Source organism: Poecile atricapillus, chromosome 1 (genome assembly GCF_030490865.1).
Source record: "Poecile atricapillus isolate bPoeAtr1 chromosome 1, bPoeAtr1.hap1, whole genome shotgun sequence".
NCBI classification, from domain to species: Eukaryota; Metazoa; Chordata; class Aves; order Passeriformes; family Paridae; genus Poecile; species Poecile atricapillus.
Genome location: NC_081249.1, coordinates 89318884 through 89346516, shown reverse-complemented (window position 1 = coordinate 89346516; position 27633 = coordinate 89318884). Strand labels below are relative to the sequence as shown.

Below are 27633 nucleotides of genomic sequence, written 5' to 3'. Positions count from 1 at the left end.
CTAGTTGGTATTCTCATCTAACATGTTTGCAAATGCAAATTAAATTTTTTCAACATATTTTAATTTTTTAAGAAATCGCTTTTCTTCAGTACAAATCAATTTCCATAATTTTGAAATCCCTGCTTTTTAATCAACTTTCTGTTGATTTCTGTTACATCTGCTTAGGAGGCTTCTCTTGAAAGCTCTGTTACTGCTTTGGAAAATAATCTAAATTCAAAGTTCTGATGCTCACACCAATCCAACTACTCATCATGTGTAAATGAAAAGCTAACAAAGTCAACTGAAGGTTAATGTGAGAGGCTAGAAAATCCTTCCTGCCAGCTATTTTCCTTTCAGTCTTACAGAAACTGAAACCCCAAAGAAGAAATACTGTAAAAAACTTGTTCCTACTGGGCCATCACCTTAACCCATACATAAAAATGGAATCTGTCAACATTCCTGTGGGCATTATAGCCTTCTAGCAAATGCCCCAGTGAGCTGACAAATCCTGAGCTGAACCCATTCAAAAGCTGTCTGTCATGATCCCCATACTGTAATAACACCTGAACATTATAAGCTTAAACCCAAATATTTAGCCATCATTTTCCTCCTCCTGGGTATAATGAACCCCCTTGCTGCTACACAGCATGAAGCGTCCAGTTGTATCACAAAGCATTTGCATTGGAAAGGACAGGGATTTAGCAATGACCAGTAAACCATTCACCCAGCAGGTTTAGGATTGGGGTTTACAGCGTCCAAGTGGAAAGAAATGATGGGATGAAGCAGTAGTCCTGCCTGCTGAGGCTTCAGACTCTGGCTGCTGCTGCTTCATTGAGGCGGGCAGAAAGAGAAAGAAGTAATCTGTCACCAGAACCCTACTTCAAGGGCTATGTCAAGTGCATTAAATGCAAATGAAAATTTATATTAATTAAATTGTAATCACTTCAAAGACATGGCTATAGATTAATGCCACACTGACATAATGATTTGACTCATCTCATCCAGCTTGCTAAGAACCTGAAAGCAATGGTCACATCCTTCTTGATGAAATCATTATTATTAATTGACTGGTAAGTTACTTCACTGATTATAACTTTTCAGGCATTTGTAACAGAAACATTGACTGGTTTGAATGAAAGTACATGTCTTTGTTAGCTCCAGCAGATGAACAAGTGAAAAAGATGGTCTGCGCATCTCAGGGCAATGTCCCCAGCACATCATTCCCAGCAGTGAAACTGCAGAACATGCTATTTATACTGAGATCAAAAGGCCTTCACTCTGATAAATCAAACCCCAGCAGAAATGACTCACTGGACCCTGCACCCTCACATCAGAAATATGTCGACAAGGTTGCAGCAGATCACATATCCCTTCTCCTAACCCAAGATGAGCACAGACCACATTTTGAGCATACATTTAAATGAGGCAAACCAGACAAGACACAGCAACATGGCCTAAGATCTTGGGAGGCTAAAACAGAAATATTCTGAGGCACAGAAAAACTGCTGATCCCCAAAAGGCCTGAAAGACCTTCACAAAAGCTAGCTCATCACCATTCAAGAACCCTGGATATGTGAAGAGGACTGGGGGGCCAATGTACCTTTGGTTAAAACCCCCAAAATTGGGGTGTGCCTAGTCTCCTACCTAGTGCAAACAGCTCTGAGAAAGTATCAAAATACTCTATCAAGTATCAAGGTAGAAGGTATCAAGAATTTTCCACAAGGTTCTTTTTGCAAATAGAAATGGATCCAGTTCACAACCGCACCAAAGCCACAGAAAATGATGCTTCCCTTTTCTTCCACAATCTTGCAACAAGAATTTCCTTTAAATATTCAGGTTTACCTATCAGCTTGTTGGAAGAAAATTAAACAAAACAGGAATACTTTTAGAAGGGTATACTTTTTCTTTTATTCAAATAATGAAAAATTTTTTCTTTAAAAAATAAATTAAAAGGAAAAGATAAAATATAACTGCTGAGAAAACTTGACCTAAATTAATTCTTCCACTATATATTTTGTCTAATACTAAGAATAAACTAGTAGTTATAGCATTAATTGGTCTGTCTGCTAAGTTCACATCACCACTGATGTTTTTATTACTTCGAATAAAGGTACTTACCACTAGAATGAAGCGTACAGAAATAGAAAATAAACCCACCGCTAGTGCAGCTATATCCCACAGTTCTTCAGCAGTGCATTTAGGTATGTAGTTATGCTGATTTATTTTATCTGTTTCACACTCCTCATGGCTTACTTGGAATACTGTACAGATTAACAAAAAAACTAACTAGAACTGAACTAAAAAACATCTGAGCAGAGAAAAAAATGTTGAAAGGAAGAAAGAAAGAAAAAAAGAAAGGAAAGCAACACTAGAAAGGTCAGAGTGAAGAGTTACTTGTATCTAGGCAAATAAAGTGTTCCAAAATAATTCTCAGAAACTATGTGCAGAAAGTACTTTGTACAAGATAAGATGCATCAAACTAAAGGTCACAGAAAAGATGAAAAGGGCAGCTTTCCCAGAAGCTGGAAAAAGAAAAGTTATGCTTTGATACTCTTTCCATTGTCTCAGTCTTTCCAGTACAAAGGTATATAACAAGCCAAATACAATGCCCTTTGAAATTACCTTCTGAGGGGAACATAAAAGCCTTGCCTGCCCCTAATACCAACCATGGGACTCAAGCCAGTAACACTGTAGGGGACTTGGGTAGGAGTCCTCTAGTGAACTGGGATGTTGTGTGTAAAGGCATCACCCTTACTCAACTCACTTATGAGTTGACCACGTGCTCCTTTACTGTAACTTCTTAATTTTTTCTACCAGGGATACAACAGAGACATTTTCTCATCATTCAATCCAGGTTTGTGAAAGGAAATGCAGAATTATGGCTTCTTGCTATCTAGTCCCTACAAAATCAGTATTAGGTTTACAAATGCTGTTTGTCCTAGTTTCAGCTGGGATAGCATTAATTTTTTACAGTAGCTGGGTGGGGGCATGGGCAGACCCTAATGTTATTCAATACTATCTCAGGTCATTGCCAGAGGCAGGGAAAATGACTCCTCTCAGGAGAAGGGCATCCCTTCTGGTCAGAGAGAATAAAGTGGTTAGAAAGAACAGGTCTTCTACGTAAATAGTTTCTTTGTCTTATACTTTTTGTTATTAATAATGTCACAGTTCATTTTCTTATCTAACTGTTGTTTCCAATAAATCGTTCTTATCTCAACCAGTGATCTTTGCCTTTTGTGCTTCCATCAGGAGGCAGGCAGAAAGGAGTGGGCAGTGGGTGTGGTTTTAGCAAAGCTACTAAACTGGAGACTACCATCCTAAAACATGATATTGTTCCACTGGGAAAATCCTAGAAATATTACAAGAACATCTGAATATGCATTTGGAACCTTATATGCTCAAAACAACCCCCAAACCCCAGCCACTAAATTCCAGGAAACAAATTTATGACTCATGATCAGCATAAAAAAATTAAAGGCTCTATAAATTTGTATTTCTTTTTATCCTCAGAACATATTTCTTTTTATTTTTTTTTAGAACTATTTTATTTATTTTTTTATCCTCAGATTAATTTGTAATCCTAAACTTGAGTCCTAAATGTATTATCTTGTAAAATCCATTTAATAGTATGTTTGAGCTCCACGAAACTTCTGCCAAGTTAAACTTCTCACTGTATGTTTATTTTTAGTGATAAGGAATATTTTATTCCCAAAAGATACTAATTCTGTGCATTGCTATTACAAGAAAGTTGGAGAGGGACTCCTTCCAAGGGCATGTAGTGACAGGACAAGGGGATATGGATTTAAACTGAGAGTAGGTTTAAATTAGATATTAAAAAGAAATTCTTTACTTTGGGACTAGTGAGGCACTGGAATAGGTTGCCCAGAGAAGCTGAGTATGCCCAGTCCCTGGAAGTGTTCAAGGCCAGGTTAGAAATTTTGAGCAACCTTATCCAGTGGAAGGTGTCCCTGCCCACATCAGGGGGGGTTGGAACTAGCTGATCTTTACTGCCCCTTCCATCCAAAGCCACTCCATGATTCTATGAAATAGCCTCTAAAGAATCCTGGTGATACATCACATTAGACTACTTTTGATAAAACCAGCACAAACAGATGGATAAGAATAAAAAAAAAAAAAAATACTAAAAATTCTTTCAAATCAACAATACAAAATTGTCCTTTGAATAAATAATGCCTGAGTATTTGTATTTGCATATTTTCTTATTTCTGAATGTGTTGTTACATTTATCAGAAGAATTTGTCCCATCAATCCATTTGCTCATCTCAGACAGTGTCATGATTCACTCAAAGATATAAAATGCTTTGGAGAGAATTTTGGCTTTAATCATGGGATTAGATAAGTATTTCACAATGACTGCAATAACAGCTGTATTCATCTCCCTCACATACCAGATTCAAAGTCAGAAGCAGATTCTCAGTTTGCAAGCCAGAACATGTTCTGCTGGATATTTACAGCCAACCACTGAAATCCCCAAAACCTATCAATGATGTCAAACAGGACAGAAATAGATCATCTTGCTTGTTTTTCCTAAATAGACCTGCATTTATAAAAGAAATAGAAACCTTGAAGAGAAAAATTCTCTTTTGTCACTGCCACTATGAAAGCACAAAACCACTCAACTTTTTTTGAAAGAATCACTTCAAGAAAGGAATCGTGTTTGTGTCACTTCCTTGATGTTTTATCTCTCCTCTTACATTGTCAGCAACAGTATCAGCTTTTTCTTTTCATTCCAAAGCTTTTTTTTTCCCCCACATCTACAAGGAGGTTCATCATGACATTCCACATGCCACTAAGTAGATGAATTATGTTTGTAGATGTCAGTGCCTAACACAATTTAACCACTACAAACGTGCATTAATGCATGTCACCTTACAATAATCCACTTACCAGATGGTTTGCAGAACAAAACCAGGAACAGAATCAAAATGAGGAAATACTTTCAGCCTTATTCTTTATTACTGAAGATTTTACTGACTGATAAACACAAGGATAGGCATCAGATTAAATAGGGAGCTGTTTTCAGAAAGTACCCTATAAAGTGAGCTCTGTGACTTCAGACAGCAACAAGCAAAGATTCATTTCAGAAGATCTCAAGTTCAAGAAATCCTTCTGTGTTTAATGTTTTCAAGCAATGCTGTTTGTGCCCTACAGAATAAACTTTCTGATCTCCAACTCAGCAACAAAGTAAGAAGTAGACTTCTAATTAGGAATTAATAAAATAAGAATACTTACGCTGACCCCACCGGCCTGTTCTTGGATTCAAATAATTTGGATAAAGTCCATTAGGACGATCCATTTTTTGAAGTAACTTCCGAATGTGCATGACCTAAATTAAATCAAGAATCAGGTTCACCGCTAACAACGTTCGTCTGCCCTCTGCACATAGTTAAATCTAATCTTTTTTATTTTTCTTTCATTTTTAGTAGCAAATTTTATTAACCTGAACCACAAGCTTTTTTGAGGGCTTTCTTCAGATTTGTATGGTTTTGGTTTTAAAGGACTGCTCACACAAACATGCTTAAAAATAATGATTTTTAAATGTATTCTGAAACAAATAAGAAAACCTGTGTTGTCATATAGTTCTACTTGAAAAAGACATCAATTTGGTAACAGAAATACAAGCATGAAAATATTTACTTGCTACCAAGAATGGAAGTAGAATTCAATATAGAAAGTACTTCCCCTTTAATGCAATTTATGGTAAGAAGTATGACAAGAATATTGATTTTTGAGACTCACCTTGTTGTAATATACAGGGTCCCCTGTCAAATAGCTGAGATGGACAAATTCCATGTGCAGAGTACCAAACTCGGCAAGGATGCTGCTGCCAGCAGAAGCCCAGCCCCAGTTCCGACCAACACCACTGAATTCCAACAAATACACATAAAGAAAGGGAGAAAACAACAGAAAATTCAGAATTACTGTGCCAAGCCCAACTACCAAAGCCAATTAAACAAGTAACAACTTTAACCCACACTTAAGATTACAGGAGCTGTGATTTGATTGATCAGTTGGTTCAATGGTTGGGTCTTTTTGGAACAAGGATGTCATAACCTCATCATCAGAAAGTCCTATGCTTAAATAATATAATACCATGATGTCTCACAAATATGATGACTTAACACTGGGCTCAATCACAGCTGTTCTTTATTCCCTGCATGTTCCTAGGAACAAGAATCAAGATGAGACAAGCTCTAAAGGTGGCAGCATTTGCTGCCTTGTCCTGCTTATCTGCTGTGTTCCCTTTACTTGTGTGGGATGTGCTTCCCTATCTTGTGTCTACATAGGAATACAGGACATTTACTGTAGGCACAATACACGAGTTCCTCATGCTCACCTAAAGAATCAGCAGAAAATGTCCCATACCTCCTACCTTTTCCACTCTAAGTAATACCATCTTGCTAAATAGGAGTTACCTAAATGACCTCTGGTTTAATCTAATCTGGGAGTTTCCATCACCTTTCAGGATTGGGTCTTTTATTTTCTGTAGTTAACTACATACATCTGAAGATTACTTCTACTCCCTCTCCTAAAAGATTCCAGTTATGAGTAACTGTACGCACAATCTAGATATAAATCCCAATTCAGCTACTGTTTAAAGACATAGTGAAAATGTAAAGAATGCCTTGCATAAAAAATGCTCTCTCAAAATCTGAGAGAAATCCTAGCACTGAGCAAGCAATACAACATAAAATAGGCAAGACAGCTGTCTTCCATGGGGCAATGCAGTCCATCTAAGTTCAGTCTGATTTAAACAGTCATCTAAAGGAGCTTCTCCATCTGCACAGACCACAGCTGAATTCAGCAAGCCAGACTTTATACCCAAGCTAAAATGTAAAATGAAGTAATAACTTCACAGTTCCATCATCTTCTCAAATGCTGGGAATCTTCATACAGAAAACCCAGTAAGTTCAACCATGTCCTGCAAACAATTTTGGTTTTTAATAGATTTTGTAATGACTAAAGAAACAATTATTAAGCTCTAGAGCAACACACCGAATAATACATTCAGTGTGGTCCAATGGAAAATTGAATGCTTATTGCAGAATAATAAAAAAAAAAACAGGATCAAAATTTATTGCAGTTAATGAATTAGAATGTGCTGAACTCTATCAAAATTATTTTAACATGCCAGGAATGACAATTTGTCTGCATTTTTTACAGTTCCACTACTAAGAAAAACTAATGTATGCCATTATTAATTTTAAGTTGGAGGAGGGGGAGGAACACACTTCACAAAAGAAAACTCATTACCTTTTCAGATTCACCATTGCCCATGGTATACCTGTAGGTGTGTTGAAGGCTGGAAGAAGTTTTCCTGCCAGTTGCACTGCTTTGATCTTGAAAACCTAAGATAGTGGGATCAATTGCAAATAGTTACAAAGCTTGATTTATCTCCAAGAACTGTAAAGACTGAAATTTCCTTGCCCCACCTACCTCTTTGTATTAAAAAAGCTTTACGTTGTAAAAAACATATTAACTTATAATTTTTTGCCACTTGTTCACTTTATAACTTTCAGTTAGATGTGAGCATGAAAAGCAAACTTGTCATTTTGATTTCTTTCCTTCCAAGCTCTCCGGCAACAGTTCTCAGATTCCTATTACAGAAGAATATCAGGTCTCCTCCCACCTCCCTCCACCAGTATTAGGAATTTCAAGTGATTTTTAAAACAGTCTTTAAATCACACCTTGTATTTTTCAGTTAAAAACCAAGACACAACTATCCTACCCAAATATTTTAATTTTTACAGACTTCCAATGTCTGTTTGAGATTAGTGCAGACAGAGTTCCTATTCTTCTATGAACATTGTCTATGCAAAACCAGACATGCAGTTTCCTCTAGTTTTTTCCTTCATCAACAATGCATATGAAAAATAATTACAGGGTTAATCTTCCCTCTCTAGTCTCACCAAAATTACTGACAGGACAAAATCTCAGTCATTTCTACTTACTTTTAGAACATAAATCTGTAATAGCCTTACTCAGAGCCCAATGTTTATTAGACAGACAAGCATTTGGGAGAAAGTTCCTTCTAAGCCTACCTGCAGCATCTTTTCCAAAGGCATATTTGGTATATCCCCATGGCATGAATCTGCTTTTATCAGTTAGTTGCTAGCATACATTTTAATTAATGCACTCATATTATTCACTACATTTCTAGACAAGTACCTCCTTAATCTGGAGATATCATTATTTTCCAGTTTGATGCACCATACAAACCAGTTACAAAAAGAGCTACCACATGCCAGAATAACTTAGGCAATACAGACATAGTACAGAAACATCATCTCTTTGGTGATCAGCAATAGCACACAAAGAAATCTAATGAAGATGCATAAGGGCAATTTCAGATAGGGAAAATGTCCCTCACTAAGAGAGTGGTCACAGAAGCAAGCCTGTCAGAGCTCAAGCAATGTGTGGATGATGCTCTTAGTCATATGGTTCAGTTTTAGCTAGTCCTAAGAGAAGCAGGGGGTTGAATTCCCCAATGCTTAAAGGTCCTTCTAACTTAAGATATTCCACAATTCTATTGTCAACTACCTGACCAATAATCTGTAATCAAAATGAATAAAATCTTTAAGGAGGACTGCAGGGGTTGATTTGTAACATCTGTGGGAAGAAACTGAAGAGATGCTCACTAGAGAAGCAAGCTGAAAAATAAGCAATCAAGAATATCCTTATTTTTCATATGAAGGTGGGGAAAAAAATCAATATCTTAATGTTTGGGGAGTTGACTAGTGAGACATGAAATAAACCAGAAGAAAATATTAAAGATGACATCTAATTGTATTTGATGCAGTGGAGTATGGAGAGATGAAGGTGAATCTGAAAGCAATGAGCCAGGACAAAGAACTTTTAGAGAGGTTCTCCATATGAATTGTAAGATGGGATATGTCCAAACTAAAAAAGGATATACCTGAGAATATGATTTGATAGAACTCTGCAGCAACAGAGGTAATACAGCTTGAATGATTTTTAGCAAAGAAACTGACAAGAAACAGTCTTTGAGAAAACATGTAGAAGTTTAGCAGTAAAACTCATATAACACTTTGACCTCGAATAAAAGACCAATTCAGAATAGGAAAGCACAGTCTAACAGGTGTAATACAGGTGGAATCTATGGTAACTGGGGAAAAAAAAACCCTTAAGAGAACTAAAACCTCAGTCTTGGCCCAGTTGCATAAGAACTACCTCATTTGCATCTATAAATAAGCGTCAAATATTCATGTTGAACTTTTAGAATTTTAAGTAGTAGATGGGTGAAGACCAGACAGAACTATCTACTGGGAGTCATCTGGAGGGATTCCTACAGTGCAGGCAAGCTTCAACACCTAATCAAAACAAGAATGATGACTTCCAGTGAAATAGTTTGGAAATACCTTTGTAACATAAATTTGTTTATCTTTAATATCTTGCACCCTCTGGAAGTGCTATGCACTATCATATTATTCATTAATAATACTGAAACCTTAGGGTAAGAATATTCAATGGAAGAACATCCTTAGAAATATCCTCGCTCAAGAATATTCTTAATGACTATTTACATTGCTATCCAGCTTTTAATCAGTTTGAAATGTATCTGAGGAAGGAGTTATTAGCTAGAGTATATGAAGTAAAGGTTGAGCTGATCTAAATGTGAATGATTCTGGACAAGACAGTTAAAGCAAGGCAATCACTGAGAGCCATTTCAGCATCAGAGCACCAGCAGGAACTGCTAATTCAGACAACCATGCTGTTAGCAGTACCTGCCCAAACTGACTGTGATTAAAGGCACTTTCCTGTCACCTCCATTGGGCTGAGGACTCTTGAGCACCACTGATCTACCATCAGAAGGGTACATCATTCCCTGTCTACATGCCTCTCATCCAAAACTGAATGTACAGAAACAAAAAACTGGTTGAAGGCCTTTACTTTCTATTACTGCCATCTCAGTCCAATCTCACTGCTACTTCTGCATAAAAAAAACCACCGAGCTTTGGCACAGTGTCCTATGCAGGCTGGAATAAGAACCAGGAGACAGCTGCATAGGATTTTATCAGAGCCAAGTGACCATAAGAGCATTTTTGGAGAGAGGGAAGGAAAAGAAATGTAGAAAGCAGTGGTGAGTGAGGTGCCATTTATGAGAAACTGCAGATGTGTCCAGAGAGTTCTGCTGAGCTCATTAACGTGCCTTCTTCAGCAAGTTTCAAACTTACCCTAAGAACAACAGTAAAAGCCTCAGGCTCTAGCTTATAAATAATGTGCTGGTATCAGACAACACGGTTACTTATCATGTAATATTTTTACTTTAATTTTTTTTTTTTTTAAGTGGGTTGAACTCATAGATTCTATTTCAGCCCTGGCAGTTCCCTGTTGACAGGCAATGCATTTCAAAAAATACATAGGCAAGAAGAACAGAAAAGAACAAAATGAATGGATGCCTTAAAAATAGAGCTCATTAGGAAACAGTAGAAGAATTGGGGTTATTTAGTCTAGACAAAAGATGTTCAAGAGAGGACAAGATAATGACTTTTCAGTCATTAAAAGGCTAACACAAGTAAAAGGAAATTATATTTTTTCCATGGATATGGAGAAGAGAAAATAACACCAAAATGGACTAAGGAAAAGCAAGTTAGTTATTAGGAAAAACTTGATGATAAGAATAACTACTACTGCAGCATGACTCTGCTGCAAAGCCAGCACTACAGCTATTAAAAATGGTCTGTACAATACATACAAAGACTTAGATTTTTTAACTTTGCCAAGGAACAGAAGAATAACAGAATTACTCAGCTGCCTTACCACTCTTCCAGCCATGTTGCTGCATTTTATTTGCCATGACAAGGTTTTGGTAGTGGGGGGCCACAAGTGCAGCTTCTATGAGAAGCTGCCAGAAGCTTCCCCATGTCTGGCTGAGCCAATACCAGCTGGCTCTAAGACAGACCAACCATGGGTCAAGGCTGAGCCCATTAGTGATGGTGGCAGAGCCTCTGGGATAACACAGTTAAGAATGGGGTAAAAAAAAGCAACCAGAGAACAGCTGCCAGTGGAGTGAGAATATGTCATAGAATCAACCCTGCAGACACCAAGGTCAGTGCAGGAAGGAAAGGAGGCGCTCCAAGAGTCAGAAAAGAGATTCCCCTGCAGACCATGGAGGTCCATGGGAGAGCAGAGTTCCACCTGCAGCCCATGGAAGAGCCCCAAATCAGAGCAGGTGGATCCCCAGAGGAGGCTGTGACCCTGCAGGAAGCCTACACTAGAGCAGGGTCCTGGCAGTCTTTCATTGCTTTTTTTTTCTCTCCCCTGTCCAGCTGAAGAGGGGAGTGGCAGAGCAGTTTTGATGGGCACCTCGCATCCAGCTAGGGTCAACCCACTACAGCTCCCAAGTATGAGATGGCTTGTGCACATTTTGTACATGTAAGAAGAAAATCTTTTGCCTCTCAGGTATGGTATCTACTCTGTAGACACACACAGCACCTTTCATGAATAACAGAGACCATCTATCCCCAAGTTTCTTTGCTAGCACAAAGCTGCAAGTATAAACTGATCAGAATCTTCTTAAAGACATCATAACAGCAGTAGCAAGATATCCTGCTTTGAAGATGCAAAAATACTTTTCTACATAAACGGGTATTAATCCCAAGGTAGCTGTTCTGTCCACTCTCAAAATATGGACATTCTTCAGAAAAGTTTTAGAAGCCACTGTAGACTTGGAAAAGTGTTTCCATTTTACATGGCAAAATCTAACACATTAAAGCCATCAATTTACATGGCCTTTACTAGGCCAATGCTTCTTTCTGCAAATACTGTAAAGCAATGGAGGAATTTTTCCCCCTTTCAAAAACAAATCAAGCTGTTTACAGCTAGAAGGAAAGAGAGTAAAAATTGGCAGAAAAAGCAAAATCTAAACCCCAAATCGGCTAAGTGGATCCCTCATTAAGATGAAAACAGCAATCAGTATTTACAAACTAGTATGTACAGCAGACCAGCTGTGAGGGCCTGAATAATTTTCATCCATTAAATTGATGCTTAACATATCAAACCTGCCACCTACCCCACAATATGAAAGCTTGCTCCTGAGCCTATTAATCCAAGCAAGGCCTTTAAAACATTCAGAAGAAAAGGCCTTAAAGATTTCAGCAATTCTTCAAAAGCCTTATTGATGTATCTAGTGACTGCCTAGATGCATGGCTACAGCCCTCAGAAGACTGTATTATGCTAATACTGCTCTTAGGTGTTCCCTTCCAGCACTACGAATGGCAAACAGCACCAAATAGCCTCTGTTCCTAACTCTGAGAGCGATGATAGATGTTTTCTACAAATAAGGAATCTCTTTCATTTATCTGCATAGAGCAGCCTTTGAATCATTCTTATTAAAAAGTAACAAATACCAGACTTCTCTCTAATCTGATGGTTATTAACTAGTGAGAATCTATGGCCACACAACATGGCTGGATCTGTAGGCTTGATAGTCCTGGATCATTGAAAAACACATCAGACAAAACAGACACACTGCACAAGTTCACAGAAATGTAGCACACCATCAGTACTACTATTGGTAACAAATCCTGAACACATTTCCTTTGAACACTAAGGATGAAGATGATGAGGGAAATGTATCTAATTACTAAATGTAGCTTGAAAAACCAGAGCTCTTGACAGCAATACCAGACTCAGACCCTTGAGGAAACTATGTAGTATTCCTTGACCCAATCAGGAATAGATATCTTTCTACTTTCAGAGTTCAATCTGCAGCAGTCAGCTCCTCACTGCCTTGTGGTGGCTAAACACTCATTTAAAGGTCAACTTCTTAGAGAGGACTCTCTGCATGAGCAGAGATTAAGGCTCATGGTGAAAACCAAGCAGCATTATCACCAAAAATAACAAATGAAGAAAACCCGAAGTAGCTTATTAAGCATTGTGGGTTTGATGATTTTTATACATAAGTCTTACTGCATAGGAAGAAGATATCTGCATGCCAGATGAATAGCTTTAAGTTCCTAGATGAATAGCCCTTGACTTCCAACATGCTTTTCCCCTGTAAAGTTTGGGGGCTCCCAGGTTTTACACTGTTCCTAGGGCATTCTCCCCTGAAAGTGGAGGCCATTTTGCTGCTGAGAAACAGAGAAACATTTCCCTCTTTACACATCTGCTTCTAGTAATTTTCATGGATGTAATTACAAAGTCATCTTGTGAGTTGAGGGAGATGCAATAAGATTCTGGTAACATTTCAGGTATTATAGTATGAAATGAGAGTGGGAGAACACTTGAGGTGTATTTCATAGATGTTAGTTAGTGATGACTGAAGTGGTATGCCACAACTAGAATTGGTCCTGGAGAATGTAAATCATACTCATGTGAAATTTAGCAAGGCAGTTACATACTATACTACCTATAGAGGTGAAATGGTGTAGAAATACATAAATTCAACACCTCATCAGCACTGTAGGTTTCTTGAGCTGTAGCAGATACTCAAGGAGGGAAAATTTGCAGATACTGTAAAGACAATGCCATAGGTGAGGTACTATTGCTGTCCTTGGTGAGCTGCAATGATTAGCAAAGTACTTGATAGTACACTTAGCATTTCCAAAGGACTGAAACTCTTTAAATAAGAGAAGACTTATTCTGCAAAGGGAATGCTCTATGAATTTATATTACTTTGTGACAGAAAAAAAAATCCATATGGAAGTGAAAAATCTAAACCCATCCCAGTGGTCTAAGATCAGAGTCAAAAAACCAAGAATCAACTTGAATCCAGATCATGGTGACAACTTAAGATGGCTATGATGACAATTTGTTCTATTTCCTTTACTTCCTCCCTTCAGATATTTGCACACAATGATGGGGTCTCTCCTGAGCCTTTTTCCTCCTGGCTGAACAGTCCCAGCTCTTTCAGCATTCCCTCAAATAAGAGATAATCTAGTCCCTTAACTATCTTTGTCAATCCTTTGCTGGACTCTCTCCAGTATATTCATGTCTCTTGCACTATGGAGCAACAAAGGGTAAGAACCACCTCCCTTGACCTGTTGGCAAATTTCCTAATGCACACCAGGATACCATTCACTTTCTTTACTGCAAGAGTGCATTGCTGCACATGGTCAACTTGCTGTCCACCACTTTTCTGCAGAGCTGGGTGGTCCTCACATATAATGGTGCATGGGTTTGTTCCTCCCCAGGTGCACTTTGTTCTTGCCCTCACTGAACTGAATGACGTTCCTGTCAAGCTCATTTCTCCATCCTACTGAGGTCCCTCTGTGTATCAGTTGCTCTTCCTGGTTTGGTGTCATCAGCAAATTTGCTGAGAGTGCCACCTGCCTCATCATCCACATCATTCCTGAAAACATTTAACAGGACTGGACCTGGGGTGCACCACTAGTTGCTGTCCTCAAACTGTGTTTTGCATGGCTGATTAACACCCTCTGAACTTGTCTGCTGAGACAGTTTTCAATCCACCTCACTATCTGCTCATTCAGCCCATACTTCATGAGGATCTTACAAAATACAGTCAGTTCATCGTAGGTCATGAGGGTTGGTTGAACATTGAGTTCCCCAATCACCTTGCTGTTCATGGGCTGGGGAATAGTTTTCTAAATTAGTTGCTCCATCATCTTTCCAGCGATAGAGTTAAGACTAGCCAGGCTGTAGCTCCCTGGACCTTTCTGCTTGCCCTTTCTGAAGGTAGGTGTGATCTAGGGGCGATGCCATCACGCTCATCTTGTACATTAGCTTTGGTGCCCAATGATACTCACTTAAACCTCTGGCTGCAAAGCTACTACACCTCTGCAAGGCAGCCAGCTGTTACATGCAGGCAGTTTACACAGGCAGAGGGAAAGAAACTCTGCTTAATTCTAACAGTCTCCAAAATTTTAAAACACTGCCAAATTCACCCTCATGGAAGTCCAGGACTGGTTACATCTGCTGCTGTGAAGTACTCCTGTGCTATGAGAATTCTGGTCTCTCAAGAGCAACAGGATAAAGCAGATAGTACTTAAGCCATTAATATTACATAACTTGATGGTTTGCTCATCTCACAAGGCAATAAATGCTTCATGGAATGTTTCTTCTTTGTGGAAAAAAGAAACTCCCTTAGTTTTCAAAACAAGGAAAATCACAAACAAGACTTCTACAAACACTTTTTATTAAAGAAAATCACACTGGATTCCTCCCTCAAAGATGCACCTTTGCTGACAATTTTAAAGAACAGTAGGAAGGCAAGGAAGGGTGTCCAGTTTCAGATGATGCATGAAATTAGGTGATGTAACACCTAACCTAAACTTCATGGCTACACAAACTTGGCTCTCCTTAGTTTCTCTGCTTAAGGATCCAGAAATTCAGCTTGTAAAAAATGTTCTAATGCAGTGTATCACAATTATCACAGCTTCCAAGGTAAAAGCTGCAACTGTGCTCTGCCCTCTACTTCTGAAACCAAAAGCTCAAGTAAAGCCCACAGGAGTGGACAGGTCCACTCACACACACAAGCTGCTTCTTTCCTAGAGGCTCTACACTGTTTTGAGATGAAAATGCAGGTTGTGATTTTTTTGAATAAGGAACACAGGGACAAAGACTATCAAAAGAAATGGAAGAAACTATCCCATCATAATAATCTAGGAGAACTATCCTAGTGGCGCTTCCTAAGTTAAGAGTTGTACTGAAGAGTATTAAAATGCCTATCTGGTCATATTGTTCAGCTACCATCTACAAATGAGCTGAAAAGTAAACACACAAAAATACTTGACCTCCATCAGTTAATTGCAGATAAGACAGATATTGTCTGGTTGACTACAACTTCCCCTATTTACATTTTACAAATTAGCAATTATATATTCAAATGCTTCTTCTTAGATAAAAGATAAATACTCTGGTGATTCTCTACCATCAGCAGGGAAAGATTTGCAAACAGAATTCTTAAGTGATACTATCTTTATCATCTTCAAAAGTTTTCCAAAGCTGGTTTCCTGGACAAGACACATGAGGAATCCAGTTACTGTTGACTGAGGCATCTCAGGATGTGATGAAATATTCATAGGTTTCACACTACTGATATTTTTGAAAAACCTATATAAGAAAGTCTGTGCATATATTAGCTTATTAGAAATATTCAACATTTTTGCTTTAGAAGATCTGAACATAAAAATTTGGCATGCACTGGACAACCAGCTAATCATATTTGAACTACCTGGCACTGGCTAATAATACTTCAATTAAACTGCATAATTTCCATTTACTTCAATAGCTGTATTAGATTCCTTGGCACAGGTTTAATGCATTTCTCAGTAGAAATGTAACATGTTTCTCAATTTTTAAAGGGCCTTCAAATCCAAGGCACTTTACACCAGTCAGTCAGAATCACAGACGACTTCAAATTCAGAATAAATGTGACGTAAATCTGGCATATAAATGCCTCCTCACTCTGATAATTCCAGAAGATGTAGCACACTGTTTCACATCCCATCTAATTGAGCCAAAAACCATGGCAGTCATGAGTTAATTTTCTCTTCTGCTATTATTATCAAGAGTACTATGCAATTTTTTTGTACTTCATCTTTCCTCTTCATGTCTGGCTTCTTCACTCTAAGTTTACCTGCACAAGCAGTATTAACCTGCCAGTTTAATTACCTTTGTAAAAAAACAAAGCAACAATCTTGAATTTGCAAAGCACACAAACCACAATCACTCATGCTAAGCATAATCTCTTCTTTCCATGGGAGCTACTACAGTAGCAGAGGGAACCAGATGTGAGAGCATGGACAATGTCTGGCTTCTTGTTTAAATGTTCCCCCACTAGTAGCTGGCACAGAGAAAGACTGATTTAAACTGTGGAAAAAAGGAATGGAGAAAGAGAAAGGAGAAAAATTAATTTGAATGGCCATTAGGAAATTGAAGAAAAGAGCCATCAAGGGTCAGAAGATCAGCATAGAGCTTTGCCAGTGGGGAAGCAGAAGTGGTAAAGGACAGGGCTTCCAGTCCCCCACCTCCTACAAGGTGAAGTGTCAGGGAGAAGTTGGTAAAAGAAGGGAGCATAAATAGGCAGTGAAGGGAAGAAACAAAGGCATCAAGAGGAAGGACAGGGAACAAATGGAGATCTAAAGAAGGTAAGACATAAAACGGATGGACTGCCAAGAGTACAGCTGTAAGGAACAGGATTATAAGAAACATCTTCGGGAACCTGACAGGGGAAAAACACTTTCTCATCTCCAAAACATATTCCTAGGAAACAGAACTGACTCCAATATATATCAGTCTTTCAACATGTCTTTGTAGCCAAACACATCCAGGCAAAGCAAATGGTATCAATGCATCTTGGGAGTGTTGTTTTTTGGTTGCTTTTTTCTATTAATCAATAATGTTTGGTATTTTGGTACTACCAGCTGTTCTACAGACTTGAGTTACAGACTGCATTTTGTGCCTGAATTTCACAACCCTACTAATGATCCACTCACTCTGTGGTTTTTAAGAAGAAAAATCTGTGTTACAAACCTTAAGAAACGTTCTGAAGTCAAATAATTAAGCTGCTTCTACTAAGCTAACAAGTTTTATCAGAATTATTTTTGTGCAATAGAAGTAATCTACTTCATGTGATTATTAATCTCTCTTGACACTGGTTTTCTTTTCGGTAACACCTTTTCCTAGCACCTTCTCCACTCATGACAAGTATCTCCTTTGTTTCTCATATATTTTTCTATGCCATGAAATGTATTTCCTATATATTTTTCTTCGTCTTTCAGCTCTGTGCTTCGATTGTCTCAATTTCTACTTTCTTTCTCAGTTATTCCTCTGTCTCCCATTTCTCTTGAATGTGCTGCCAAGCTTTCCATTTTAAATTTCATCTTGATTTCCCCTTTAGTCTTTGCCAGAAATGACTCAGTCCCTTTTAGACTGTATTTGCCTTTAAAAAGAAAAGTTAAACAGAGATTAAATTACATATTGTTTTACACTGTGTGCAGTCATTATACACACAGCCTCCCTTCTCCCACTGGTACAATGTGACAGATTATAATGCAAAAATCACAGTCTAGGGGGAAAAAAAAAAGCAAAAATCACACAGCTTTTACCTCTACAAAAACATATCCCTGACACAATGACAGATGCAAAGCACATTACACTGCACCTGATTAAAGTAAATAGTGTTTGGTTGTTGTTTTTTTGGGGGTTTTGGGTTTTGTTTGTTTTTTATTTTTGGTTTATGGGGTTTTTTATTAACTTGTTTCCCCAATTTTTTATGAGCTTTTCCCAATCAACAGATATGTAGCCTATCTACAGTTTATCTATATATATATATGTATGTGAAGTGAGTTCTGACAGAAAATTAGTTGGCAAACAAAACCTATGAGCAATGAATTAGTAAGCACTGAATCTTCAGAGTTGCATAAATTTTGCAAGGCACTTGAAAAACCAGACATTTGTTTTGACAAAATGGTGAAATAAATATCCAGACTCCTGCAGCATAATTTATAGTTCTCAGGACCAGAACTATAAGATAAAAATGTTGTTCCTTTATGCCACGCAAACTAAAAAAGAAAAGGTTCAAGAGCAACAAGCTGATCATCTGCATAAAATAAGAAGTAAGTGTCAAGATACATTTCTAGTTGGATCAATAAGCAGTACTTCAATGAAAGATTCCTTTCAGAGAGATATCTGGTCTGCATCCTGTACCACATCCTGGCTATTCACGTGTCCAGGAGGCACAACTACCAGTCCTGTAACTTTTCACAACTTTCTACGGCTTCTACAAATCCTTCTAAGAACATGATTACCAAGAAGCTTGTAGCACAACAACAGCAGTCTTGTAAGTCTTATTAGTGACTTCAACAGAAATAAATTTCTCCTCATATCTTAAGTTTCTATTTATAAACCCGAAATGCTCATAGGTCTTTTGCCACAGGGTTTCATACCAAAGGTTCAATCTGAGCAGCTTGCCTTTTTTGAGTTTCACATACTCTTCCAAAGCCACAACTACTTGGAACCTGATCCCTTATTCTGTCCCCATGTTGGTCTGTTCAACATGGGTTGTTCATTTTTCTTGTAACTTCCAGTCTGCACCTACACCTTTGGCAACACTGAAATGGATTTAATTTACACAGGCCTAGTTGAACAATTTAATTAAATATCTCAGGAGTTTTCTACTTATTTGCCATCTTAACAAGAGCAAACCTACACACAGATATAAACTCTTAAGACTTTATTGTCAAGTCACTACTGTACCAATGATCCCTTATTTTCCATTATGTAAATTTCTGGGATAGGCAGAAGAAATGAAAACAGACTATCTGGCTCACAATTATCTAGATCACCTTAAAAGACCTTTTCCTAAAATGCACATAGTTGCATTATATTGATATAGGCACTTATCTTCAATCTTGTGTTTTGAATTGAAAAAAAAAAATCACAGAATATGCTATGTTGGAAGGCTAGAGAACTTCTTGGTTAAAAACTTGTTTCTTGACTATCCAATTCATAAATGGTAACAGAATGTTACTGCAGACAGCATCCTCTTGATTCTTAACAGATAAGAAGAGTTCACCATCTTTATCATGTGGTAGGTGCACACATCTAGAAGCAACATTTTTTTGGTTATTATTTTTCCTAGATTCTAGTGGCTTTGCTTAGCAGTTATTGTAGCATTCCTGGCATTTATTTTTCTCTTACCATATCTGTTCTCAGCTAGCATGCAAATTCCTTTTCAAGACAAAAACATAAGAGTTAGTACTGAATGAGAACAAGTTCCAAAAGGCAAAGACAGCCAAAGATGCTCGATTTTAAGGCAGTATCAAGTCCAGAGTTGTATTTTAGTTCTGTTTCAAAGTGAAAAAAAATCCTGCTGGAAGAACTGTGTTTTCAGTTGACAAAAGACAATGCCATACTTCCTTTCTGGATCAGATAAAGCGTGAAAACCCTCAGGAGGAAAGAACAGGAAAACTGTAGTAAAAGCTAAAGTGTTACTGTGTCAAGAGTAATGCAAAAAAATGAACGTCTGGAAAAACAACAGAAAGCATACTGTGCTTGATGTCATTGGTGCCTATCAGTATGTTTCTTAAACTACTGAAGAGGGACAGAAAAACTAACAGATCTGATCAAGAGGAGATACATAAGAATAGTTACAATTACCTATTCGTTCTTAGTTTTTACAGCCATCCACAGGAAGATGGCTAAAGAATGAGTTTTAAGAATCTATCACTGCACAGCTATTGTATTTTCTAGTGCTAAAACAGATTGTCCTTTATTTCCCCCAGTTTAAAGTATATTACACTAACAGAAAAAAGCTATTTCAAATCAGAGTGGAAGAAATGAATTCAGAATTAAGTCCGTTTTCTCTGCTTCAGGCATCGTGCAGCACCAAGATGCAGCAATAAACTGGGTTAAGTGTCCTTTGCCAGTCAAGAAAATGATTGCTACAAGCCCAGCAAACAGAAACTGCACGAGCACTGCAATCTGCACTGCAGTGAGCAGTGGCAACGCCCAATATGAGACAATGCTTTAAAAGTCAAAGAAAAATAGAGGGGTTTTTTGAGGCTGTGTCCTGTTAAGAGACCAGTGAGCTGTCACAACTACTTATGAATAAGCAGCTCATCTCCCAGCAACAAGCTCAAATCTCATCTTCATTGAACAGGACATACACAATGCTGTTAACTCTTCTGAGATTTTCACCCTTTGAAAACTTAATTTAGATAAGCCTTAAAGCTTCAATTTAGGTAATTTCATCAGTACATCTAAGAATTCTGTGAAACCAGTAGACATGGTATTGGTCTTACTTATTGAAAACCTGTATTTTATATATTTAGGTGGATTGTTGGGGATATCCATTGACACATATAACATAATTTGTCTAACTAGTATTGCTGAACGGAGGAGATGTTGCCTGTCAGATTCCTGAAAAGGATTAGTTTGATTATCTGTTGATAGAGTATCAGGTACTTAACATCCCTCGTGCTCTACTTTAAATGAGATTTGAGGCTGGATTTATCCACACAAATGATATTACTATTTTGCTCAGAAAGAGATGTTATTTTGATGGTGTTTAAAAAGACAAAAAAGACAGTCATGTAAATGAACTGCTTTATATCTAAAGCTGACAAAAGTAACCACAGTAAACTATTAAACTTTTTTTTATATTGCAAATACAGTAAGTAACTTTGTTCAACAAAAATAAAAAATAAGCTACCCTTTTTATTGTATTAATAAATCAGCAGCAGACAAGAACACTTTGTTATAATGGTCTAAGTGTCCTCCTGCTGCTATCACACAAGAGGCATTAGAATAATATTCACTTTGTTTTCCTTACTTGACGCTGTTCCTCAAACACAGCCATGTACACTGTGCAACAAGCGACCCTCTATCCATCTCAGGGCTTTTGTCATTCCATGCAGTACTGCTAGCAGGAATATTTTATTTCCATCTGCCAGTCATGCCACAAGTTTTAATGATTTGTGAAGCTTCACTTCATGAAAAAAAGCAAGCAGTCAATGGGTCATTTGTGCACTCTCTCCTCAGACAAATGCTGTTCGGACCAGAGAATTCTTAGTTACTCTAAAGGCAAGATGGGGTCACTCCTGCATACCCTACAAATCTCTTATGTGTTGCAGTCTGCAAACACATGCAAGAACTGGAAACAACTTTCAAATTCTGCTGCAAACAGCTGCAGATGAACTTCTGTGGGGAGCAATTCTGAAGCCATGGACTCAACATTTGGCTTTGTTACAGACTTTCTATCAAATACTAGTTGGAAGAGTTAAACCCAAGTTTTAAGAGACCAGTGTGGCATCTTGCTTCAGAAAATGTGCTGAATTGTCAGAAACTTTAGGGACTCTAATCTGTGAGGGCCACAGGCACTCAGAGTGCTAATTGGCAAGAAAAGGTAATGTCATACTGCTGATCACTGAAGCACTCCAAATCCAGTAAACTATCTCCAGTATTTTTATCCTCAAGTCTATCCACTTTGCAACTACGAACGCCTGAAATGAGCATGACAACACACACTCTCAGAACAGTGTAAACCCTCATGACATTAATGGGACATACGTCCAATACAATTCCACAGAAAAGATGGAGAACAGGAAGTTCATCCTGGGTGCTCATAAAGACAGATGTTACACACACACACACTCACACCTGCCAACTCTCCTGCACAGCACGTATGGGTGATAACAAACTAGCTCTTCTCCTGTGATGTCCCCTCTGGCTGAAGTTGCATTTCGTGCATTTGCAGGACACAGCTCTACTTCCCAAGCACCCTGGAATGTAGTGATCATCTCAGACACGGAACTGTCTATGTGTTAGTAGCATGATACTACAGTCAGCATACACACTGCTTTAGAGGAAGCCTTAGCTCAAAACCACCAGCTTGGCAGATGCATTCAAGAGCCTATGATGCAATTTTTTTTAAAATCACAGAGTAAGCACATCAAAACAAGCAATGACTTCTTAAGGATCAGAAAATAAAACAGGCTTACTCACTGAAACAAGCATTAAAGAATTTTGTTTGTCTGTATAGATGTGGGCTTTATTTACATGTTTTTGTACTATTTCTTCTTTACTGTTCAGAAAGATGGGGAAGTCCACACATTTAAAGGATCCATCTTAATTTGGATAAAATCTAGGTACCTGAAAGTCTGCAGTGAAACAAAACAGATCCATGTAACATCATGTTCCTCTGACTCTTAGTCTCAGTTAACTACACCTCTTCAGCCTCCTGACAATGACATGCATTTTGCATGCTGCCCTCTCCTACTTGGAGACATAGCTCCAGCAAGTTCCTGCATATGTTTGCTCCAGGTATTCTCTTTCAGTGTTAAGAGGATTTTATTTCCTGCTCTCCATATAAACAGTATCTCAATACATATCTTGACACATTATGAGAAAACAGAAAATACTGCATGCTGGGAACAAACATGGGAAATACCAAAATCCCTAACCCAGGCTGAAACTGCCATTTGAGGGAGTTTATCAACTCCCACAGGTGACGCCAAGCCCCAGAAGGGGTCCATAGTCATGAGGGCTCACCACCACAGCTAGCCACCAATTAGCCACACATTGTGACAGACCCAGGCTGGGCTGTAGCCATGGGGAAGGGGCAGACTTGATATACAGAAGGTAGAAGACTCCCTTCTCTCTTGGAGAGATGCTGATAACTCTGTAAGTATCAGTGGATACTTTTCTGCTTGGCTAGGGCTTGCTGTGTAAGAAGTAAGGATGCCAAGCCCCTCTGGAAAGACAAACTTTTTTAAACCAAGAAGTGGTCCCCCAGCATGGAGAAGAAATAGTACTCCAGGATTATTAACCTTTAGGGAAGATGTCACAGTATCCAGAGACAGCAAAAATGCCTGTGACTGGGATCACTGCAAAGAGATTACTATTCTTGTAGATTTGCTCAAAAAATTGGACTTTATCTATTTCTCAAGAAGTTGGACAGACATTTGGCAGGCAATCACATTCACCCTAGCAGTGGGTATCATCAATGCTGGAGGCTATTGGGCAGGAGCCATAGAGGAGCAGTGACAGCAATTCATCAAATACAGCTGTAAAAAAATCGGATTTTGAACACAGCAAAAATCTGGTACAAGACTGTTCTTTATCTTACTTAGGCTTTATTACTCCAGTGATCACTCCCTGTGTTTAATTACAGGATGATGCTGCGCGTACCCAACACTTGGGCTCTGCAGATGTCTGTCCCTCCCTCCTTGAACAAATTCCCATTTGGAGAGCAGAAAGTTCATTTACAGTGTGTTCACAAAGACTTGGAAGTGAAAATACTGCTCATAGCAGGGTTCAGTATCTATCACTGCTGCCTTTTGGATGGGTTTCAGAAATGAGGAACAATGGATCCTGCAAGATGTTCTAGGAATCTCCATCTGCCTTTATGACCTCAAAGAAGCTCACACACACAATATGAAGGGTTGAAGCTGGTTTCTTCTGGCATTGTCATCTGTGAAATCTTCCTCATACTGACTGTTCCTTCTCTAGCCAGGTCTGGGGACAGCACAGCAGTAATTACAACTCTTGGACCACTCGATGCAGGACACCAAAAGAAAATCCAACTTCTGTTGAAGATTCCAGTGTGATATCCTATGTCAGGTTGCAACAGACCTTTTACTGTTTTAGTCCTTAAGGACACTGTAACTCCTGGTCTCCAGGTAGTCTACTCTTAGAAATTCTACATACAGACACAATGATCATGGATCTATTTCATAAATTCTTCTGCAGCTTATTGCTGTGGTCTGTTGGCAAGCTTCATTCTTTCAGCATTAACACAGAGAGATCAGCCAACTCATTTCTGCTTTGTGCCATTAATTCTTACTGTTTGCCTGCTTGTTGCTTTTTTTCACCAGGAGTTGAAAGCATTGTGGACAGGCAGTGATTTTACAAAGCAATGCTCCTATCCTCCCTCAGAAATCAGTATCAGCTACCCTGATGCCCAAAACGATCCAGATCCATAGATGTGACTGAAAGCAGTGGAAGAACTTATGATCACTCATACACCAAATAAAGATCAGTTAGATAATTTGTGTTGAAAAAAAAGAATTCAAAAATACCAACATCCATATTGAAGAGAAAAACCCCATGTTACCCAGCGAAAAACCAAGCACCAAACACGACTGATCTTGAACTAGATAGACACCATAGGAGATCAAAGAATTCCAGAGGCACATCCTCAGAAACCAGCCATACACTGTGGGTTCATTTCCAAGTAACCTCCCTGGAAAATGATTATAGAAAACTGTATGATCCAATCTAATAAGACTACAACTTGCAATAGCAATACAAGTATAGTAGCTTTATCTTGCTCTAATCTACTTGTATACATGATACTCTTTCATTAAAGCATTTCTATCCCGATGCTGTTAAATATAATAGAGTGATATCAAGATACTTGATTTTATTAGTGCTGGATACTAAGTAAAAGAAAATCACAAAGAACACAAAACATTCTTATACAGGAAGTCTAGGGAATTAACTTAGAATAAACAAAGAACTCTACTGTTCTGGGGAAAATGCTAAACAATGCCTTGCTAGGCATCACTGAAAACTATAAAAAACACATGGATTCGTAAAGACAAAAATTAAATTTGTGCCAGAATGACGCAGAAAAGAAAGAAAATCTCTTAATGTAGCCACATTAAAAAAAAAAAAGTTGCTTTTTTCTGTTGTTGTTGTTTTGTTTGGGGATTTTATTGATGGTTTCTGTTAGCTTGTTTTTTAAATCATGTAGAGCTGGTTTTCATCCTAAGATGCCATACTCAATGTTTGCTCCCAACTAGGCATATGGAACATTTAATTTCTACTTATTTCTGTTACATTATCAGCTGTATCATAGTGTTGTCCCCCACCCTCTCCCCACAAGCATAATGAAGACTGTATATAGTTCTTAAAGAAATTAAAGGATTGTTGCAGGGATTACTGAGAAACAGTCTGGCTCAATTTGGATAAGAATTCATTATATATTTTACCATCAATATGTTACTTTGGACTATTAATTCTATTTGACAGATGCTAAGGGGAAAGCACAGTGGTGCCTCTCAACTCACAAGGTAGAAAACTTGCAGTTCACACACTTTAACTACAATTCTGTTTGATTAAAATGTAAAATATAAACATGTTATCCATTCTATCACAACCTGGGGTAGAAAGCAGTGTCTAGTTTTCACAGTATATCTCCCAGTCACTCACAATTCTACTAAGCAACACTCAAACTCTATACCTCAAAAATATTTAATTAGTGGCTCCTTATTGAATATAGGAACAATGAATTTTGCATTTCTTCTTTAGCTATTTAGGTACTTAAGAGATTATACCTATTAGCATACAATTTAATCAAGAATAACAATGAGTGAACACTTTGCATTGGTTGCTTCCTGGAACTGGGGGAAATCTCTGGCATACAGCAAAATACAAGAGAGTCTGCTTGGAGAGGCTGAACTCTATTGCCAAGGTCTTCTCCAAACTTGATGATTCTATTATTTTATGACACATAGCACTCCCAGGAGAGATCATGCTTTTTTCCTTCATTTTTTATTGAGCCTCTTCATCTTTCACAGAATTGGTTAGATTAGAAGGGACCACAGGGGATTATCTGGTCCACCCTTCCCTTTATTTAGTTTGGCAGTGTAATTTCAAAAGAAATACACTAAACCCCCCCAATTATACTGAGGACCCTAATACCATTTGCAGCTCTGAGGTCCCAATAAAAGAAGATTGTGGGCCTGTTGGAGCAGGTCCAGAGGATGGTCACAAAAACAATCCAAGGGCTGAAGCACATCTCCTATGAAGGCAAGCTAAGAGCTGAGGTTGTTCAGCCTGGAGAAGAGAAGGCTCCAGAGGGACCTTATAAGCACCTTCCAGCACCTAAAGGGAGCCCTGGCTTCCAAGAAAGATCAAGAGGACTTTCTACTATGGCCTTTAATGACAGGAGAAGGGACAATTGTTTTAAAACTGAAAGAGGGTAGGTTTAGAGTGGATATTATCACAGAACTGTTTAGGTTAGAAGATACCCTTAAAGATCATCCAGTTCCAATCCCTGCCATGGGCAGGGACATATTCCACCAGATCAGGCAGCTCAAACCCCTCTTAGGGCCCTATCAGGAAGGTATTTGTTACAATGAGGGTAACAAGGTTGTACTGCCCAGGGAAGCTGTGAACACATCATCCCTGGCAGTGTTCAAGGCCAGATCAGAGAGGGCTCTGAGTAACGTGGCTGTTGAAAGCTGTCCCTTCCTATGGCAGGGGGCTTGTTCTAGATGATCTTTAAAGGTCCCTTCCAACCCAAACTATTCTATGATTCTGTATTGCACTGTTTTAACGTATATTCATTATATATTCTGATAATGTACCCTGGAGAACAGTTATTGCCTCAAAGAATTTCAAAATCAATGACAGATTGAGACCTCATTTCTCTGTGGGAAATGAGACAAGGCACACTATTTTAGCTGATAACACACCTAGCCAGACACCAGATGGCCTGTCCACAACCAGCCAGGAGAAACATACTGTACAGAGGATTTAAACAAGGGCCCCCCAGACTGCACACCTACAACCTCTGCCACCAGAAAGGTATCAGTGTTGTTTCAACTTCAGAAGACTGAAACAGAATACATGGGCAAATTTTCTTCTGTGTCAAGGTTTGCAGTTGTATCTCAATTATCTCCTACTCAAAAGGCATGCCGAGATTGGAAAAATGGAGAAAGACAGTGATCTTTCACACATCAGGAGAATTGCCTGTTAGACAGGAAAACAATTTTGTCTCCCTACTTTAGCAGAAAGGTACAGTGAGGCAAGACAACCATGACACTTGCAGCAAAATGCATCCTTCTCAAGCTTTTGCTTTACATGCTCATCACTCATGAAAGTCCAGCAGGAATTCCCACATGTGAAAGGCTGAGTTGTTAAAAAATTTACACGCGTCAGTGTTTCACAAAGAAAGGCCTGTGACTCAACACTGGACAGGACAAGCCCTACAGCATTTTCAGCCAAGCTGTCAGCTGCTAAAAACAGCAACTTTATTTTTGGTTGTATGGGAGATATATTTCATTATTCACCCATTCACTGCAGTGAGTAAGAGGGAACCCTTACTGATAAAAGGACAGCAATACTCACAATCTTAACACAAAAGGCTTAAAATCCTACCATTAGCTATAATCAGCTTTATTAAAACCATAATCTCAG

At 38.4% G+C, this 27633-nt stretch overlaps 1 protein-coding gene across 1 annotated transcript in view; it reads right to left on the bottom strand.

Annotated features, from left to right (window-relative positions):
• The window catches only part of MAN1A2 (mannosidase alpha class 1A member 2), a 133013-nt gene that overhangs the window by 40360 nt on the left and 65020 nt on the right, over window positions 1–27633 (bottom strand). The window contains exons 6-8 of the mRNA XM_058846950.1: window positions 7255–7349; window positions 5740–5863; window positions 5233–5326 (exon numbers count right to left, since the gene is read on the bottom strand). Of these exons, the coding sequence (XP_058702933.1) occupies window positions 5233–5326; window positions 5740–5863; window positions 7255–7349 (313 nt within the window). The remainder of the gene's footprint in view (window positions 1–5232; window positions 5327–5739; window positions 5864–7254; window positions 7350–27633) is intronic.